At 35.5% G+C, this 19,987-nt stretch overlaps 1 protein-coding gene across 2 annotated transcripts in view; it reads left to right on the plus strand.

The window, feature by feature from the left end:
* The window catches only part of ALDH1A1 (aldehyde dehydrogenase 1 family member A1), a 174,811-nt gene extending 156,337 nt beyond the window's left edge, over nucleotides 1-18,474 (plus strand). For both annotated transcript variants that reach the window (XM_012454032.3, XM_064361645.1), the window contains 6 exons: nucleotides 2,338-2,440; nucleotides 4,064-4,248; nucleotides 8,305-8,469; nucleotides 10,632-10,789; nucleotides 13,137-13,211; nucleotides 17,869-18,474. In XM_012454032.3, the coding sequence (XP_012309455.2) occupies nucleotides 2,338-2,440; nucleotides 4,064-4,248; nucleotides 8,305-8,469; nucleotides 10,632-10,789; nucleotides 13,137-13,211; nucleotides 17,869-17,941 (759 nt within the window). In that variant the 3' untranslated portion in view covers nucleotides 17,942-18,474. The remainder of the gene's footprint in view (nucleotides 1-2,337; nucleotides 2,441-4,063; nucleotides 4,249-8,304; nucleotides 8,470-10,631; nucleotides 10,790-13,136; nucleotides 13,212-17,868) is intronic.
* Nucleotides 18,475-19,987: the final 1,513 nt, after the last annotated feature.

Here is a 19,987-nt window from a genome sequence, read left to right on the forward strand (position 1 = left end):
CCCTGGAACTTCTTTCTGGATTTTCTTTTAGCTTCACATTTGTTGCTTGGCAGATACTAAGGAACTTGATAAATGTCATGAAAGAGGCAAACAATAGACTGTATCTTTTGTGTTCATTGTAGCAACGACCCCCCATTCTAACAACACTTTTGGCAAGGTAAGAATTTAAATGTCCCATGAGATTCATATAAAATAGAACTCTACCCACATTGTGCAAGACAAAATAAGTTAAACCATCTTCATGAACATTTGTTACTTCTGCTCCACATGTCAGTGCCACAGTATCATGGAATACACTGTTTACTCATAGTCTTAATAGTTCTTATCTTTTCTTCATTGTATATTCATTTTAAAAAAATGATAAACATTTACTTTCTCCAAGTAAGGGAATTAAATTATGAGACAAAAATTAATGTCTCCTTGTTTTGACTTTAGCTAGACTTTTGGGAAAACTCAAGCCTTTTATTTGCCATCTAAACTTGTGCTAAGGAAAAATGTAGCCTTTCTCATTAATACTTCTAACCATTCTTCATGCTAGTTCTTTTGATGTCTATAGCTTTTACAAAAATATCTCTGATTTTATACCCTTCTCCAAGACAAAAGTTATCTACTTTAATGAAGTTTCTCCAGTAAACCTAAATTAAACAAATAAAAAAATAAAGGTACGGAAAGAATTTGGAGAAATCAAAGGGTGACAGGCAAGTAAGTTTTTTTATCTTCAGAATTAAAAACTCTTTAACACCTTAAATGGAAATTCAGTTTCTGAAATGGTCATAAGAAGTGTGTTGTGGAATGGCATGTAAGAGAAATTTCAGACAGGATTTCCCCAGAGCAAATCTCCTTTTAGTTTATTTTTTTATTAATCTACTTTTAGGGGTTTGATTTAGAAACATAACATACTTCAATAAGATGAAAACATTAGCATATTAATGCCCTATTCTGTAATGCACAGTAGCAGTTAGTTCAGTAACCACATAAAATTTGAATATATACTCACTAAGCATCTATTTCTCTCTTGTTCAGTTGGGATAGAAACTTTTTATTAAAATCTGACATGTAGAGTAAAAAAAGAAACCTAGAGAATAAAAGAAGCAAAATAGTGAATTCCCTTTAAAAAATAAAAGCAAAGAACATGCTGGTGGATTGTATTATTTGCCATACAAATAATAAAAAAAGAAATAATTGTAAAACCAGCCAAGCTTTTAGAGATAGGAAAACCAGAAACAACTATAGAAAATAATCTTGATGGGAAGTGATCCACAAAGGAAAAAAAAAATTGAAAACTAAGTCTTTCTCTGAAAAGAGGAAACTAGCATTAAAGAAGAAACCAGGATGGTAGGATTCCAGCCAGCTGAAGTAGCTGCATGGATCCCATTTCTTTCTTCCAGTTCCACTGTTCAAAGATGTGTGTGTTGGGAGGCAAGAGAGACAAAGAATGAGGTAGACTGTCAATCAATCTGCAGTTAAATGAGCCTTCTGTCATAGACACTAATGCGGAGAGGTATGCAGTGATAGGTTATTGTTACTGCTACAATGGAGTTAACAATCTATTTAGGAAATTTATTCCTATACAAATAATATAATTTGAATCAGACTCTGAAGGCTCTTTCATGAGGTTCTTTGGGAGACTAGGAGAAGAAATAGTCCTGTTATTTCTTCTAGCATCTGACCTAGTGTCATTAGAGAAGGATTTAAGGAGAGGCTAAGATATGAGCTAGACCCCTAAGAAAAATAGAACTTGAAGGCAGTCCAAGTTGGGGTGGACAACTAATGAGAAGAAGGATGAGACTCGAGAGGTAGTGAATGTGTCAGTTTGACTGGATAGAGTTATCTGGATGTCAGAAGAGAGATTAAAAAATGAAATAGCTAAGGTGCAATTGGGTCATGATATGTCTGCTCAATCTGTAGAGAGATAAAATTCTGATTAAAATTAAAAATAGCCTTCTGTGTAGCCATCAAGATCAGTTATCATGTTCTATAACTCTGCTTCCTTGCTGATGAGGAAAAATCAGCATCTTTCTGATTTCTTTTATGTCTGTATAGTTGGATGAGGGAACCTTTTACATCTAAAGGTGCCAAATCTTTAAAAACACCATTTGCGGGAGAATTGCTTGAACCTGGGAGGCAGAGGTTACAGTGAGCTGAGATCACACCACTGCACTCCAGCCTGTGGCACAGTATGAGACTCCATCTCAAAAAAAAAAAAAAAATGCCATTTGGTGTTTCTCCCAAATGAAATTCAGCTGTGGCACAAACATCACACAAATTTAGAATGCTAAATAAACCTGTGTTCATGACAGCAAGGTAAGCCTCCTCCTTTGTAATGTACCCTTTCAGGTTGGCAAGATTATCAAAGAAGCTGCCGGGAAAAGCAATCTGAAGAGGGTGACCCTGGAGCTAGGAGGAAAGAGCCCTTGCATTGTGTTGGCTGATGCTGACTGTGAGTAGAAGTCACTTTGTTAACTTTTCATCCTTCATCGTTTTTGGTGTCGGATAATACCAAAAGTGAACTTGAACTTCACACACACACAAAAAAAGCATTTGCTTCTAACATCAAAGTGTAAGGAATTAGAAACCAGAATTACTCTTGCAAATCTCTTAGATCATCCTTAAGTAATAACACATAGGTAATAGACACAATTTCCTCCTGGTTTAGTGTAGATTGCTATTTTCTCAGCTGAACCCTAGGTGATGTAAACATTTTGCATTTAAGGGCTATGGTGTATTTAAAATTTCATATCTGTGATTGTTAGCATCTCATTGAGCTAAGGAGATACGCCAGAATGGGCTTAGATTGAGAACAACTGAGGAGACAGCAGTTTCACATTTGCCCTCTCCCTTTACTCTGGGTCATATAATCATTGAATGAAACGACCAGAAGAAAATTATACCTAGTATTTAAGTATTTTTTCCTAGCAAGTGTAGTTGAGCTTGTGCATATTAAACCTTACAAACATGATGTAACTCTGCTATATAATATTTTAGGTTCATTCTGATAATATTACCAAGTATTATCCCCTAATTATTTTCTAAGTAGAAGTTAAATCACAGAGATTCTTCTAACTCTTTCTTTCACAACTGTATTATCTGTTTGAGGTTGTAAATACAAATGTTTCATGGAATTAGCCTATGTTGCTGTTTTGATCTTAATTGAAATATTTTAGAACACTCTACCTTGTTAAATGTTCTATAAAAATGACAAATTTCTAATTTTACCACGCCTGTACATAAACTGCTTCTGCTACAACTTAAGCAGATGTAATTAGTTCACAAAATAAATAATAATACCCAGTTGCTATAACATTGAATTGAATCTTTAGCATTTAGAAAATTAAAGTGCAAAGAAAATTTTATTCTTGTTTAGCATATACTAATGAAGCAACCTATCTCTTCCTTTTAATGCACCTTTTATCACCTAAAATAAGTAAGTTTATAGGTTCATATGAAATAATATGATATACTTTAGATAGATTTTGAAAATGTCTTTACTAGAATAAAATCATAGGGTGAGTGAGTGATTCTGAATATTAGTGGTTTTTGTTGTTTTTTAGTTATTTTTATTTTGTTTTTCTTTCCCACAAACATCACATTTCCTATTGAGTAGAGTATTTAAGAATCTTTTGAAATTATTTAATTCAATCGACAAGTCAGTTTTCTCTTTTTATTATCTGTTTAAAACCTGGGGCCTGAAAGAAATAATTGCAGTCATCTAATTATATAATTAGAGATATTTACATGAATCATTTGCAATGAGATTTGATCTCATGATCAAATCTACATTCTTGGTGATGTCCATATTAAAGTTGTAATAGTAACCACTGTTTTTTCAGATTCTGTATGTTGCTATTTTTTCCACAAATGAAGTATCAGAAAGATTAATTTGCCACCTGACTGGTCGGAGGTGAGCTATATTGAGCCCACCTATGTCTGACTATACAACTTATAATTTGCCACGTTGCCTCTGAGAAACATATAAAATATATAATTTTTAGAAAATATTTTTAGAAACTTTTTAGAAAAAGAATTCTTAGAAAATTCTTTATTGTGAATGTCTTCTTTGCAGTGGACAACGCTGTTGAATTTGCACACCATGGGCTATTTTACCACCAGGGCCAGTGTTGTATAGCTGCATCCAGGCTTTTTGTGGAAGAATCCATTTATGATGAGTTTGTTCGAAGGAGTGTTGAGCGGGCTAAGAAGTATGTTCTTGGAAATCCTCTGACCCCAGGAGTGACTCAAGGCCCTCAGGTAAGTATAAAATAGAAAGGAGAGCATTTTCAGGTGACCGGAATAAAGTATCCTCTTTTGGCCTAGATTTTATTAAGATTACTTCCTATCTGCACATCTTCCTAGGTAACAATGCTGTGCCAGTTTGGTGATAAAAAACAATCTCACTCCCGATGATAATGAAACTATCCTGTTTTTGTGTTGCCCAGTTTTCATGCCTAGAAACAGTTTAACAACCATGCTGAGAGTTAAAGACATGAGGAAAAATAGCAAATGTTCTTGCTTTCCTCACTCTGCACACCTCTTGATTCCTATATACAGTTCTCTGTTCACTTTGAAGTTCTTATACCTTCCTGTCATTTCTTCCTCAATTCTTCATCTCAGCTGCAATCCCACAGTTACAAACAGCTCAGCCCTAAATCCTCTGCAAGTCATCAGTTATTCTGACCCCCTAATGGCAGCATGAGTATCCTAAAAGGTCCTGAGTTTCCTTTGTGGTAAACTTTTTATTTCAGTGTTAAAGCCCAATTATTCCCCTAGGGCACTCAGTTTTCTTTGTAGACTTTATTATCAATAAATCAATAATTATCACTCTCTCTTATCCAAAGATCATCTTTCCCTCTTCCTTGCATAGTTCTCTGTTCATTGTTTAAGTTTCTGGATCTTTGGTTGTGAATTTCTTCCTGCCCTTTGGGGTCTTGTTCTAGAGCAGTGATTCTCATCTAGGGGCAATTTTGCTCCCCTCACCCAGGGGACATTTGGCAATGTCTAAGGACATTTTAAGTTGTAATGACTTTGGTGAGAATGGGTGGCTCTACAGGCATCTAGTGAGTAGAGGCCAGAGTTGCTGCTAAACATCCTGCAAAGTACAGGACAGCCCCATGACAAAGAATTATCAGACCCAAAATGCCAACAGGGCTACTGCTGAGAAATCCTGCTTTGGAGTCTAGACATTAAACGTAGAACCTCTATTCTTTCACACTAAAGATTATACGCTGTTATGTGCTATTGATTTGAAACACAACACTATTGTTGACTCATTCACTAAGCCAAAAGTAAATTCAAATAACTAAAAGTTAGTGAATGCTGTTATCAGCTAAAACTTGAGATGGGTACCTGGCAATGCCAAAAGGAACAAGGAGGACTTGATCCCAAACCCCATGGAGTTTACAGTCTAAGTAAGTTGAACAGTCTTGGATTTTCCTGTTCATCTCAAGACATCCAAGTAGATAAATCTTAGGACTTAGGCAGTGCCACATATCAAAATCTAAAATCCCTAAAATAACTGGCTAGTGAAGTAATACTTTGTTTTATCTTAATCCCATTATGTTTTGTATTTGTCTTTGAGTATAATGAGTACATAAAAGTAGTTGCCTTTTTTTCATATTTGGTATATGGATACCGAGATATATTCAAATCGATTTTGACTTGGTCTCCCATTTCAAAAAGGATGAAATTCTAAGTTTTTTGTTGTGATTGTTTCTCTCTCTAAATATCTATTTATATAACTAAAAGTAAAGCATTTTTCTTATTTTATTGATGGATTGATAGATGAATGATAGATAGACCTGAAGAAAAAAGAGAATACTTAAGATACCTAATACCTAATTGTTGGGCAGTAATTTCCTCCAAAAGGACATCTTCACAATTCAACCAAAGACTCAAAAATTGAGCTGGAAGACCTCACTGTGTAGAAAGATGGACTTTTGAGTTATAGGCTGGATTTAAAATCTAACCTCCCTGAAACTATTGTCTTATGTGTAAAATGGGCATAGAAATATCAATTTTGAAGAATAATTCTGCAGTGCAATTGGATAATCTATAAAATGCATCCATCAAAGTGCTTGGTCCACATGCTCAAATGTCTAGTAAAATTACATGCTTCCATTTATACCTATGGTGATAATTATCATACAGATCAATGACTTCTATATCTACTCATTGTTTTTGTTGATACATGGTTTCTGAATAATTTGAGAACATGTAAGTGCTTTTTCCCAATTCATCTTCTTTAACACATTAAGCCTGAGGAATCAAAGAATTTACCCAGTCAAACACGTTAAAATGTCTCCTTTGAGACTGTCGCAATACCATGACCTACCTATTATATTTCATAGACAAGCCCACAGGCCAATGGCTCATCTTATGTAAGAGCCCCAGCTACATCCTAGCATTATTGAACAGTCCCTGGTGTCCAGAAAAAAGGTCAAGTTTATATATGGTCAATTGGATGGTTTCTGAAGAAGGTCTATATTTACAGTGAATCAAAATTAGCCAGACCAAACTGACCAGTCACTAAGTAGAGCTTAATTTTTTGTTGGTAGTCCCAAGCTCCACCACAGTGTTCCTCAATCTTCCTGTGCCTGGGGATTCAGTAGAACTGAGTTGGGGCCAGAGAAGCACATTTGGCTACCAAGTGATGCTGTAGCTGCTGGCTGTAGGACCACACTGTCAGTAGCGAGGCACCGAAATACAAAGGCCTGTGGTTTTATAAGTTAGAGACCATATAAGTTTTCCAACAAATAAGTCTTTTCAGCCCTTTTCTCCAGTATGTATGCAGAGACTGGATTGGCATTGGGTATTCACTGTGGTCACAGATAGGGAAACATGATGACTTGGGAAATATATCTTTAAATAAAAACCAAGTATCATGATGTTGAGGGCATAGTCAGATTAGTATGTTCCAATAAGACAGAAAGCTTTATGTGGAGGTACATGGACTTGACTGTTTATTGAGAAACTAGAATACCTTACCCAGGAAGAATTTATCTAACCCCGCCCCTTAGTCTGCTACAATTCAACCTGTGTACTAATTTAAATATTTCTTCTTAACACTACAATTTCCTTAATCTGCTGGAAATGAAGGAATGTTTTTCTTGTGGGATATTACATTAAATATTACACTAAAGGCCACAGAGCAACATTGTACCAAATATTGTGTCAAATTTTAGAAAATAGTTTCTAGTTTCAAATAGTGCTTAATCTAGTTAGATATGAGAGGTAGGCTGTATCCAGTTAGAAATAACTTTATGGAAGCTTTTTCTTGGCTTTGGAAGATAGAGAAGATTTGCAGAGTCAGAGAAGAGTAAGAGAAAGTGAAAGACAAAACTTTTCATGTAGTGAGAAGTTAAACCTGCAAGAGCTTCCACCCTCCAACCCATCTTAGCTTTTAGATCTCCTGTTTTTCCTCTAATCCTTAACCCCTGCTACACCTGAAACAGGCAGCCCTCACCAATGACTTGGAATCCAAGAGTCACCCAGTCATTTAATGTCACAAAACAGAAATTGAGACAAAAATTACCCTGCCCCCCCATTTCAGTACTTGAAGGAGAGGCATGTGTTTTTGGTGTTCACAGCTAGAACTCTGAACTCATTTATTTTCCTTATAAAAATAGTGTTTAAATAAAGACCATTTAAGTTCTGTAATACTTGGCATATATTTAGATGTGGCTCATTTAATGAAGCAGGATGGTGACATTCAGGACAGGCCAGAAATTGGAAGCAAACCTACTGACTACCCAATGGGACTGGAACTGGGAAGGATGCCCAGACTATGGTCCCAGGGCATTGGACAGGTCAGAGGGGGTGGTTCAGAAATGGAGAGATCAAACAGAGGCTCAGGAGTCTTCTAAGAAAAGTCTTAAAGCATCTGCTTCCCAACAGATCTAATTAAACCCAGTACCAAAGTTCTGTTTTTCTTCTTTCCCTCCTTTCATTTCAGCTAGGATGATAGTTTCCAGGTAAATGTATTTAGATTAACTGGCATTTCTTCCAGAGTGAATAAATGACAATTATGTAAAAGGTTTTTATTCGTTTGCATTGCTGAATGCTTTTCCTATATAACTATAAAACAAATATTTAAATACAAATATCTATCTTCAAGGAATTTTTTTCCTAAAAAGTTATGAGAACAAACATATCCAAAGAATGAATCTGAGCCTCTGTTAGCTATTTTGATTCAATATTTGGTTTAATTGCAATATTTTAGCATTTTGAAGCCCTTGTTAACAGGCCCTGCAATGTGTTATCTTTACAAGTGACTACTTTTTTTCTTTTCACGTGATATTTTTCAAATAGATTGACAAGGAACAATATGATAAAATACTTGACCTCATTGAGAGTGGGAAGAAAGAAGGGGCCAAGCTGGAATGTGGAGGAGGCCGGTGGGGGAATAAAGGCTACTTTGTCCAGCCCACGGTGTTCTCTAATGTTACAGATGAGATGCGCATTGCCAAAGAGGAGGTAAATGGTTTCATTCTGTTCTGTTCTTTTTGTTGCCATGGTTTGTCTGTATGTACGTATACAAGTGTCCCTTTAAAATTCCCAGCTCTTTCCAACATCTTTCTCTGTAAACGTTACTGTTTATTTCCATTATTGATAGAGGTTTAAGTTATTTGTGATGGAGACTAAAAAATAGTCAGGGATCCATGGGGCCAGCCACAAACGTCCAGCCACATGATCTGATGCTTAATAATTCTTAGGTGCTGCCATCACAGCTTTAAAGGAATGGAAAATAATCCTGTCATTTGCAGCAACAACCTGAAAAATGTTATGCTCCATGAAATATGACAGGCACAAAAAGACAAATACTGCATGATCTCACTTACATGTGGGAGCTCAAAGACTAGAACTCACAGAAGCAGAGATTGGAATGGTGGTTACCAGAGGCTTGGGGCAGTTGAGGATGAGGGTTGGGAAATGTTGGTCAAAGGATTCAAAATTTAAATTAGGAGGAATAAGTTCAAGAGATCTATTGTAAATATCCTGACTGTAGTTAATAACAATGTATTGTATACTTGAATATTGCTAAAAGAGTCAATTTTAAGTGTTCTCACCACAAGAGGTAAATATGCAGGTTCTACTTTCTGTTTCCATGTTTTCCCTAGGCCTTTTTCTACATAACAGCCATCCACGTATTTGAAAACAGAGTTCATCCCCTCCATCACTTCCACCTTCCATGTGCTCTTGGTCCTATTTATTTCAGCTGTTTGACATTCAAATTTTGTATATTGTAGTTAAATGTTTGGTGAGCGTGTATGTGTGTGTATATATATAATGTATAGCTACATTATAAATATGCTCACCAAGTATTTAACTACAGTATTCAAAGTTAGAAAAAAAAATTGAGCTGTCATTCTTGCATATTCTGATTAATACCACATAGGAGGTGGAAAAACATTTTCAATTAAATTTATTGTGTTCCTATAATATATTAATATATAGAAGAACAGCTAGCTTGCTACTTCAAAGTAGGAGCCTGGAGCTATGTGCTGGGTTCAGTTAAAATTGTGTAAAATATGAACCCATTTATTAGAGTAGCTGCTGTGTATCTGAGTCCCAAGTTCAAATATGATTAGATTTATAACATTAAGATTTGCACTCAGCCTCTATCGAACAGTAGCACCTCCCTTCTAACATTTAAATCAGTGGTGAACACCAGAAAACCATTTGTCATTTCTGATTTTTGTCTCCCTTCATTCACATTTCCCAGAAAATTCTGGTAATTTCAGAGGAGTCTTTATTTGATCTTAATAAACATTTTATTGAAATATAGGAGTTTAATTTTAAAGAGAGAATCTCATTGTTTTTCTTCTACCTGAGGCTGAGATACAGGGTGAATTTAGTTCTGGCTGCAGTAACCAGAGAGTTAATGAAAGCAAAAGAGTAGTTTAGGATAGAATAAGCAAATTGTGATTTTTGTTTTCTGTCCTGCAATTATAGCCATTACCAGTGAACTCATACTTTAATTAAAATAGGATGGCTTAGAATGTATAAGCTCTTGCCGTAATGAACGATTCTGTTTGATATATTTAAGTTGCCTAAGATTTTGCTACAGAGTAGAATAAAAGGTCGATGTCTTATCTAACTTGACTAATTATGGAAAGATCTGAGTACAGTAGAATAGTTAATATTTTACCAATGGCATACAAGTATTTAAAACATTATTATTATATCAATCATTGCCTATTCGTTTATCCAGTAGATTATCATTGCCTATTCATTTATCCAGCAGTTTGCTTTCTGGGGCTTATCATTATATTTAATGACCTGGAAGATAAGAAAAACTAGAGAGTAAATTTAAAATATTCCCAACTGAAAAAGAAATTCTGAAGTTAATGATTTGTTGCACAATCAAAAGTTCTCAAAAGCTTAATTTGAAAATCTAGAAAATTAATATTGCCTTAATTATTTATACCCTATCTTCTTCCAAAGGGAATTTAACACTTGACCATGTTTTTACCTACCATTTCTGCAGTTACCTATTTGGATTTTCACATAAAGATTTGAGATGGGAAGCAAAATCTTAATCAATTTAGGATAGCATATAGGAAAAAATCTATAGTATCATTTAAAATATTTTGTTTTAACCTATGATTTTTACTTATTTATTTCTTGTGGTATAGATATTTGGACCAGTGCAGCAAATCATGAAGTTTAAATCTTTAGATGACGTGATCAAAAGAGCAAACAATACTTTCTATGGCTTATCAGCTGGAATCTTTACCAAAGACATTGATAAAGCCATAACAATCTCCTCTGCTCTGCAGTCAGGAACAGTGTGGTAAGTCCAATCTAAGTAATACAGCCTTTTCAGTAATAATGACAGTAATAATTAACAGATTACCTTGAACCTTTTTGGACTTGGATTTTTCATTTGGAATTACCTATCCTGTTAGAAAAGCAGTTGCTGCCTTGAAAAACAAACAAAAGGCCAGGTGTGGGGGCTCACACCTGTAATTCCAGTACTTTGGGAGGCTGAGGCAGGTGGATTACCTGAGGTCCAGAGTTCGAGACCAGCCTGGCCAAAATAGTGAAACCCCATCCCTACTTAAAATACAAAAATCAGCTGGGTGTGGTGGCAGATGCCTGTAATTCCAGTTACCGGGGAGGCTAATGCAGAAGAATCACTTGAGCCCAGGAGGCAGAGGTTACAGTGAGCCTAGATCACACCATTGTACTTTAGCCTGGGCAACAAGAGTGAAACTGTGTCTTAAAAATAATAAAAAAAAAGAAGACAAAAAAAGCTACTACACTGGAAGAACTTTGGAAGGACATTTTAACTTTATTTAGACTCTTGAAATTGCTTACCGAAAATATTGATCGATGCTTGGTTAATACAATATAAGAATTGCTAAGTAATTTCTGGGCACTTGGTATTATGCTGTATACAGGTAGGTAAAAGAATAAGTTCTGTTTAACCAATAAACAACATTTACTTGGTACCCTTGTATATGCAAATATTTAATTATTATTTCAGCCTTCTTACTCTAGGATTATTAGAGATCATTGAAGTTACTTAAAAAAAATTAAGTTTTGAAGATTCCCCTCTCTCTCTCATTTTTGGCCTAGTTTACATCTCTTATTTTTATACTTTGAGAGGATATAAACATGAAGTCTGTGTCTCTCAAACTGTTGCATTCTATACACAACCATCATCTCTAGACTATGTCTTGGTTCACTTTGGTCCCATTAGCCTCATTTTGGCCCCTCAGTCCTGGCGACTGCCCAAGATTATTTTCCTTCCCAACACTAAGCCACATCTAGATCAGTCCTATACAGTATTCTTTTTTGGGTTGTTTGTTTTTGAGATGGAGTCTCACTCTGTCACCCAGGCTGGAGTACAATGGTGTGATCTTGGGTCACTGCAACCTCTACCTCCTGGGTTCAAGTGATTATCCTGCCTCAGCCTCCCAAGTAGCTGGGACTACAGGGCATGCACCACCAAGCTCAGCTAATCTTTTTTGTTTGTTTGTTTGTTTCAGTAGAGATGGGGTTTCACCACGTTAATCAGGCTGGTCTCGAACTCCTGACCTCAAATGATCTGCCTACCTCGGCATCCCAAAGTGCTGGGATTACAGGCATAAGCCACCATGCCAGCCTGGACCTATACAATATTCTAAAGCAGTGGTTCTCCACTCTGGCTGTCCATTAGAATCATCTCGGGGGTTTTAAAATTGTATAAACTGATTTGGGGCAGGTACACGCCTGTAATCCCACCTACTCAGGAGGCTGAGGCAGGAGACTCACCTGAACCCGGGAGGCAAAGGTTGCAGTGAGCTGAGATCGTGCCACTGCACTCCAGCCTGGGTGATAGAGCAAGACTCTGTCTCAAAAAAAAGAAAAGAAAATTTTTTTCTCTTGTGTATAATGAGAATCATGTAAGTAATTAGATTTTGCTAACTTTGGCCACTAGGAAATTTAAAGCTAAACAGATTGCTGATAATCTGCAAAACTGCATTCTAATTAATTTTCCCCATCTTGATCTTCTGTTGTAATTTTTTATACAATTCTAATTACTCCCATTCATGTAATTATATTTGTTTATATAAGCATCTTTAAACACTTTATTAAATATGATGGGGAATAAATAATAATTAAAAACAACTCCTGCCAAGGCCTCTGTTTAGGCAATTTATTTAACCAATTAATGGGAAAAAATTAACTGAGTAATATGATAAATATTACAATTGCAGAAGAAAATTGATTCTAGCCTGTAAGTACAGAAACATGAAGAGAATTATAAGCTGATCCCTATACAGGCAGTAATGAACACCCATCCCACAAATTCTAGCCTCTAGCAAACCATATCCTTCCTCTACAGCATAGTGATTATTCTATCTTTAATAGATTCAAACTACCACTTCTCAGGGACTCAATGTACTACCAAAATGGCTATCCACATATGTAATTGTACTGTTACTATTTGTTTCTAGGTAGTGTGTAGCCATATATGTTTGCATTCTAATTTATAGGGCTGCTTTTTTTTTTATCACAATGAGTATGTTATATTAAAATTAATGGAGTTTGTAAGGAGCTTTCTAAATTTCTAAAATTGCCAAAAAGGAGTTTGTTTTTTTTTTTCACATGTTAAGTATTGTCCATAATGCACTTCTTTTCTTTCTTTTCAGGGTGAATTGCTATGGCGTGGTATCTGCCCAGTGCCCCTTTGGTGGATTCAAGATGTCTGGAAATGGACGAGAACTGTAAGATTAACGTTCTATTCAGATAAATATTTATTTTAATGAAAATGATTTTTATTCCCAGGGAATTAACTCATAGTTTAAATAAAACCTACTTTTGTTATATCCTGGAGATTCATAGCACCAACTAGCTTATTAAATGTTGGATGTACTCCATAAGAGCAAAAGGTGATTGCAGAAGGGCAGCATAATTTACCAAGTTCCCACTATACATTACGGACTAAATTAAGCAATTTACATTGGTGATTGCAATATTGCTCGCTTTTAGAATTGCTTGCTAATTATATGGATGTAATAATCCATTTGAGAAACATTTCCAGAAAACAGGTAGAAACTATGAATTGGTGATTATAAGAAAGGCACAAATATAAACACTCTAGTTATTTGAATAAACCTTTTAAAGAAGCAAATTAAATGACTTATGTAAAGGAAATTTCAGTGTAAGAGGAATGATTCCCATTTGTTGAGATATTATTGATGTAGACTTTAAAATTTTTACTTGCCATATGAGTTATTTTTAGTATTAAAATTTAAACCTAAAAGGAAATTTGATTGAGGAAAACATGTTTTATAGTAGTGACCAGATTGAGAATATTTATATATAAATGCATTTATGAAATTTCACCAGATATAGACTTTTTAAGTGTGTACATGTATATGTAAACACAGAAAGTAGTGGCAATATGCTTAGTTGATTTCATTAAACAATTTTAGTCATTTTATTTCTTAAAACCTTTTTACATATATTAATAAATGTAAACATTTATGAAGAAAAAAATCATACAAACCTTATGGTATCAAACAAAGATAGTAAACTTCCTCATTTTGTAATTAGCAAGTGAAAATGAGTCTTTCTCAATTTCTGAATGCAATAAATATTTGTGTACTGTATTCTACTGAATCAGCAAAATTACAAGGAAACAAATACCTTTGGGGAGTCAGTGGAATGGGCTAATTATAAAATGACCAGTCTACTTTCTTAATATGCATTCAGTAAGCACTTGCTACGTGTAAGGTCCTAGGAACCCCAGAGACATGACACTATGTTCCATCCTCTACATAACTGTGGTGGCAGGAGGAATATGTAAAAAGACATGCAAAATAACCCACATACACTATGAAATAAGTAGCAGTGCATTGGGACTCCATATCTCATGGAGGTAGAGAAGCAATTAATGTACAGAGCAAAGTATTGAAGAAAATCTAGAGAGTACCAGACTATAAGAGTCAGGATGGCATCTCTCTAACCATCACTGTTTTCATCTGTCAGACAAGGTCAAGGAATGTGAGTGCATATAAGAGTGGAAGAAGCAAATACGTCTTTTAAGCTCTATTCCATGCTTAAGATTTGATTTTATGATTCTGACCCCAGTGGAAATCCAGTGGTTAAAAACTTAATCGCAGTTGATGGAGAAGAAAACTTCTCCTAACAAAAGAAAAGAAACTTCATCTAGGGCAGAAAGCAAGTGTAAGATGTCAATTAGTGAAGAGGGCTTTCTTGAATGGAACATTACATGTGGTATATTGAGGGGCTAGTGAATTCGGTTGATTGGTGTGGATTTATGGGGGTGAAAAATAAGACTTCAGAGTTACATATGATACAGATTAAGGAAGTCCTGCATTTAAGAAAACTGACTTAGATTTTATTAGTGGAGTAGTGAAAAGCCAACATTGTTGAGATAGATAGAACAAAAGGTTAGCCCATCAAAACTGCATGGCATAGCTGAGAAAACGACTGGTGTCTGTCTGGCCAACTGAATTTGTTTGATTCCTGCCTCTGCCACTTGTTTGCCATGCACCCCAGTTCAAGCTTTCTAACTTCCCAGACTCTATTTTCTCTTAGTTCATGGAGATGTTCACATTCCACTTAAGATGGAATGAGAGTTCTTGTGAGAGTTAAATGACATACTGAATGTTAAATCCCTAGCCACATAACTGTCACAAAGTGTAAATTCAACAAATGATTTCTTCCTTCCCTAGTTTCTGCTCTTTCTGGAGAATCTCTTGGCAAAGCTAATTACTTTGTACAAAAAGTCAGAACAAAGGTTAGATTACTCTGAAGGGCAGTTGGTTCATTGCTGGCTTGGTTATCTAACAACACATTTCATTAAGAACATTAAAGATAAAATAATCAAAAGGAATGCAAAACTAAAGTAGACCAAACATGCCAATTTCATTGAACACAATTTGGTTAGACTTTAAGGTAAAGGCATAAAGAAATCAATCAAGAGAAGCACTGAAAACAGGCATCAACCATCAGTAGTTATCTAAAAACCTAGAACAGAACGTGGATATAGATAATTTCTTTTAAATACAAAGGACAAAGTTATGGTGTATGTGTGCATTTTTTTTCTTACTTCAAAATTCAACTTGAGAATGCTACGGTTATTAACAGTCTACCTGAAGCCAAATTTGGGGAACTTAATAAACAAGTCATTGGCTGCAAGATGTTCCAAGAGAATTCAGGCAATAACCTGAAATATATATTCAGGCGATAACCTCAAATGACTCTCGAGTTCAATTACAATTTTTCCTCAACATAGAAAGACAGAATTGATCAGTTGAGAACAGAGTCCTCAAAGAGCCAAAAATGGTATTATGCAGACCTCTGTGTGTTTTGTGATGATACAGAGTATGCAAACCTTGATTTTGCATCTCTGATCAGAGTGGTGGCTCTGGAATCAGTTAAAAGACAGAAATTTCTCCCTTTATGTAATTGTACTCAGTTCACTTAGGTTAATATAGGTCCTTGAAGACTTTGCTAGTATGCCAGTTTAAACTTAATTGGCTCTCAACACCTCACACAATATTTTTCCCCTGTCCTATAGAAAAGGGGAGCAAAGAAGTATAAACGAATAGTCATATAGTGAGAACACAAATGAACTTTTCTTTCTTGATGACATTTACAAGAGCTGTTCACCAAACAATTCTTCTGTGCCTACTTAATTAGTGCCAGTCTCTATCTTGAATACAGAGAGGAAACCAGATGTAATGTACATTACTAGTGCCTTTCTTTTTAAATACAGTGTGGACCCTGGACAAGAAGTATAGGTTGGTATCATTTGCAAGTTTATTAGCAATGCCAACTCAGGGTTCACTTGAGACCTACTAAATCAGAATCAGTATTTGAATAAGGTCCCAGGTGATTTGTACATTGAAGATTTTAGAAGTACACGAACAGTAACTCACAGACTTAGTAAGATGAAGAGAAATGCAAACAGATGTTTGGAGCTTATGTCTTAGGAATCCTAAAGCGCAGGACATGTTTCAGTCTGAATATGACAATAATCACGCTTATCACTCTCTTGAGAGTTTCAAGTGCCTAAGTGACCCAAAGTACAATGGAAAGCCTGTTGGTGAAAGTTGACTGATCTAACTCCGAGATAAAATACTTATTAAAATATTATCTTTTAATGGATTTCAGACAACTGAGGCTAAGCCCTTTAATTACTTTAAGGAACATGCTCACTGAAGCTTTTAAAAGGTATTTTCAAAAGCTTAATTGCCCAAGAAAATAATCAGTGTAAGAGTATTAGGTTACCCAGCAGAAAATGATGTCTTCTACATACCTGTCTACATCACAAGAAGGGAGGGGTAAAAACGGATCAAGATCTTATTCTTCAGTAAGCCTACATTTGCATGAGTCTTACAATTTTAAGACTACTCTTATATACATGTAATTTGAGCCTCTCGTCAAAACAATATAGAGAATAACTGAGCTCAATCTTTTTAGTCATCTCTTCGACAAGGGGTAAATCACAGTCAGTTTCTAAAACTGGTGGGAGGTCCCCATAAACCTGATAACAAGGTCCCAGAGCCTAAACTGATTGACTTGGGTTAATTCCTGATCATTTGGGTTGAACGTAAGAGTTACGCAAGCAAATGTTAGGGGATAGGGAGGTTGTATAAAAAAGAAAAACCAGCAACTGCAAAAAGCCCAAGAGCCTGAATTTAGACCAATCCATCCTCTTCCTCCTCTTAAAAAGAAAACAATTAAAAAAAATACTTTAAACCACAAAGGTCAGGTTTTTGTTTTGCCAGGAATCAAAAGATTTTGCTAGAACTACAGCTGCAAAATATTTTGTTTCAGGCCATATTAGGGCACCTTAGATGAAAAATAAAACTATGATCACTTTCGATCTCCTTACCACTTCTGTGACAATCGCACATGGTAAATACAAGCTCTACTGGAGTACTACAGTAAAACTGTAAACTAGATTTAGCGCTTGGAGTGATCGTACAGTACTTCTCCTCTTGTCCTATGTACATCTTACTTGGCGGGTTGATTTGTGTTTTGAGTAGTTTTAGAGCTTTTTGTTTTCATTTTTCCCAAGATGATATTGTTGCATCTGCAGTTAAGAGTTTTTAAAATCAAGTAGAATAATGTTAAAAGTCGACAATTTCTGTGAAAAAATCAACTGATAGTACATGATTATTTAAAATGAAAGTTTTAAAGAACATTTTCTCCACAAGGGAATCTGTGTAAGACCAGAAATCTTACGATTCGCTAGCTACTATAGGAAATGCTCTGTACACAGGAAGTATTTTCCATTGTCCCTGGCCAGTAAAACAAGATAAAACTTGTACCAAACATGAACTACAATATATTTACACTGCTGTGCTAAATGGTGTTTGTTGGTATTTTTTTCCTTCTCTCTAGGGGAGAGTACGGTTTCCATGAATACACAGAGGTCAAAACAGTCACAGTGAAAATCTCTCAGAAGAACTCATAAAGAAAATACAAGAGGGGAGAGAAACTCTTCAATAGCTAAGCATCTCCTACAGTCACTAATATAGTAGATTTTAAAGATAAAATTTTTCTTTTCTTGATTTCTTAAACAAAAGCTAAATCATATTAGTATTAATACTACCCATAGAAAACTTGATTTGTATCTTGTTCTGAAAGAATTATTTGCTTTCTGAAATGTGACCCCCAAATCCTACCTAAATAAAAAAGAGAAATTTGGATGTATGATCTCTCTAGCTTTGTCGTAGTGATGTGATTTTCTTTGTAGCTACCTTTCCAGGATAATCATTTTGTAGAAAGGGAACAGTTGCATTTAGCTTCTTTCCCTTAGTGACTCCTTGAAGTACTTAACATACATATTAACTGCAGAGTAAATTGCTCTGTTCCCAGTAGTTATGAAGTCCTTGGAGTGTTTTGAAAGGTTTCCTAGGATGTCATGTCTGCTTGTCAAATGAAATAATCCCTGTAATATGTAGCTGTAAACTGAATATAAAGCTTAATAAAAACAACCTTGCATGATTCTTGTTACTTTTTTTGAATTTTTTTAAATGCAAGTTTCGGTTACAGTGATTTCTTCTTGTCACTTAAAAACAGTATTAAACTGAGTATAAAGGTACATTTACAAGTAAAAGTCTAATCCACCCATTCTCAAATGGGTAAAGAAACGTTTTATTTTCCAGAAGAATTCTTGAAATCCATAGACTTCATTTGAAATAGATGGCCTCAGTCCTTCAGTAAGCAATTATTGAGTTCCTACAAAGTTTGGGGTATGTGTTAAAGTGTTGTAAAAAAAAAAAAATAGGTGAATAATGAATCGTCCATTATCTGAAGCTCTTTAATTTACTGGTTGATAACGACACAATCCGTATCCCACAAAAAGGAGGGGTCGTTAAAAAAAATGAAGATTTTAGAAACTTGCAGTGACTTGCGGAAGAGGTCACTGAGGGAATCGGGAATGACTTCATGTAGGAAATTTGACGGAACATAAACCTTAATGATGAGCAAATTTGCAATGAATAAAAAGGAAAGAGGTTCTACAAAATGTATTGGGACATGTTCCATTGAAAAAACATTTGGAAAAATTCTATACAACATATTTTCCCCTCTTGGAATTTCAAATTGCACATCAGCAGCATATGATAGGTTCTGAGAAGTCCTGCAACCTTTTTAGTTTTAATAGAGCCTTTTTCTCCCCAAATTAGCAGAGACCTTGCCTTCCCTCCCTCACCTTCTCAGTTACCACCAATTAACATTAAGAAACCCGTGTTGGACTGAATACAGTGGCTCACTCCTGTAATCCCAGCACTTTGGGAGGCCATGGCAAGTAGATCACTTGAGCTCATGAGTTGGAAACCAGCCTGGGCAAGAGGGGCAAAAACCCATCTAAACACACACACACACACACACACACACACACACACTAGCCAGGCATAGGAGCACATACCTGTGGTCCCAGCTACTTGGGAGGCTGAGGTAGGAGGATGGCTTGAGCCCAGGAGGTCGGGGCTGCAGTAAGTCATGATTATACCACTGTACTCTAGCCTGCATGACAGAGTGGGAGTCTCTAAAAAAAAAAAAAAAAAACCTCCATTGTTAAGCACAATTATTGGCATAAAAGAGGTTTTTAATACCCATTTTTAGACTGCATTCTAGCCTGGGCAATAGAGCAAGATTCCCGTTCTCTCTCCCTCTTTCCCTTCCTCTCTCTTCTCTCTTTCATTCTTTTTCTTTCTTTCTCTCTTTCTCTTTTTTCAAAAAAAAAAAAAAAAAAGACACTGTAGTTGTCCTATGTGATGAGGGAACACTTAGAGTTCTAAGGAGAGATCTGGGAATCAAAAGAGAGGAGCTGAAAAAAATGTCCTCTGCATCAAACTCCACCAAGCTTACACATTTGCCCCCTCATAACAAAGAATTGCTGCTTGTGTTCTCATTTTTCTGTTGTGCTTCAATGAAGTGAACATTTGTAACTATACACATTCTAAAATTTTCTTATTTTAGCAACTTAGAATAACATTTTTTTCCTATTTTATGT

Source organism: Aotus nancymaae, unplaced genomic scaffold, assembly GCF_030222135.1.
Source record: "Aotus nancymaae isolate 86718 unplaced genomic scaffold, 86718_ANA_hifiasm-v0.15.2.pri h1tg000041l, whole genome shotgun sequence".
NCBI classification, from domain to species: Eukaryota; Metazoa; Chordata; class Mammalia; order Primates; family Aotidae; genus Aotus; species Aotus nancymaae.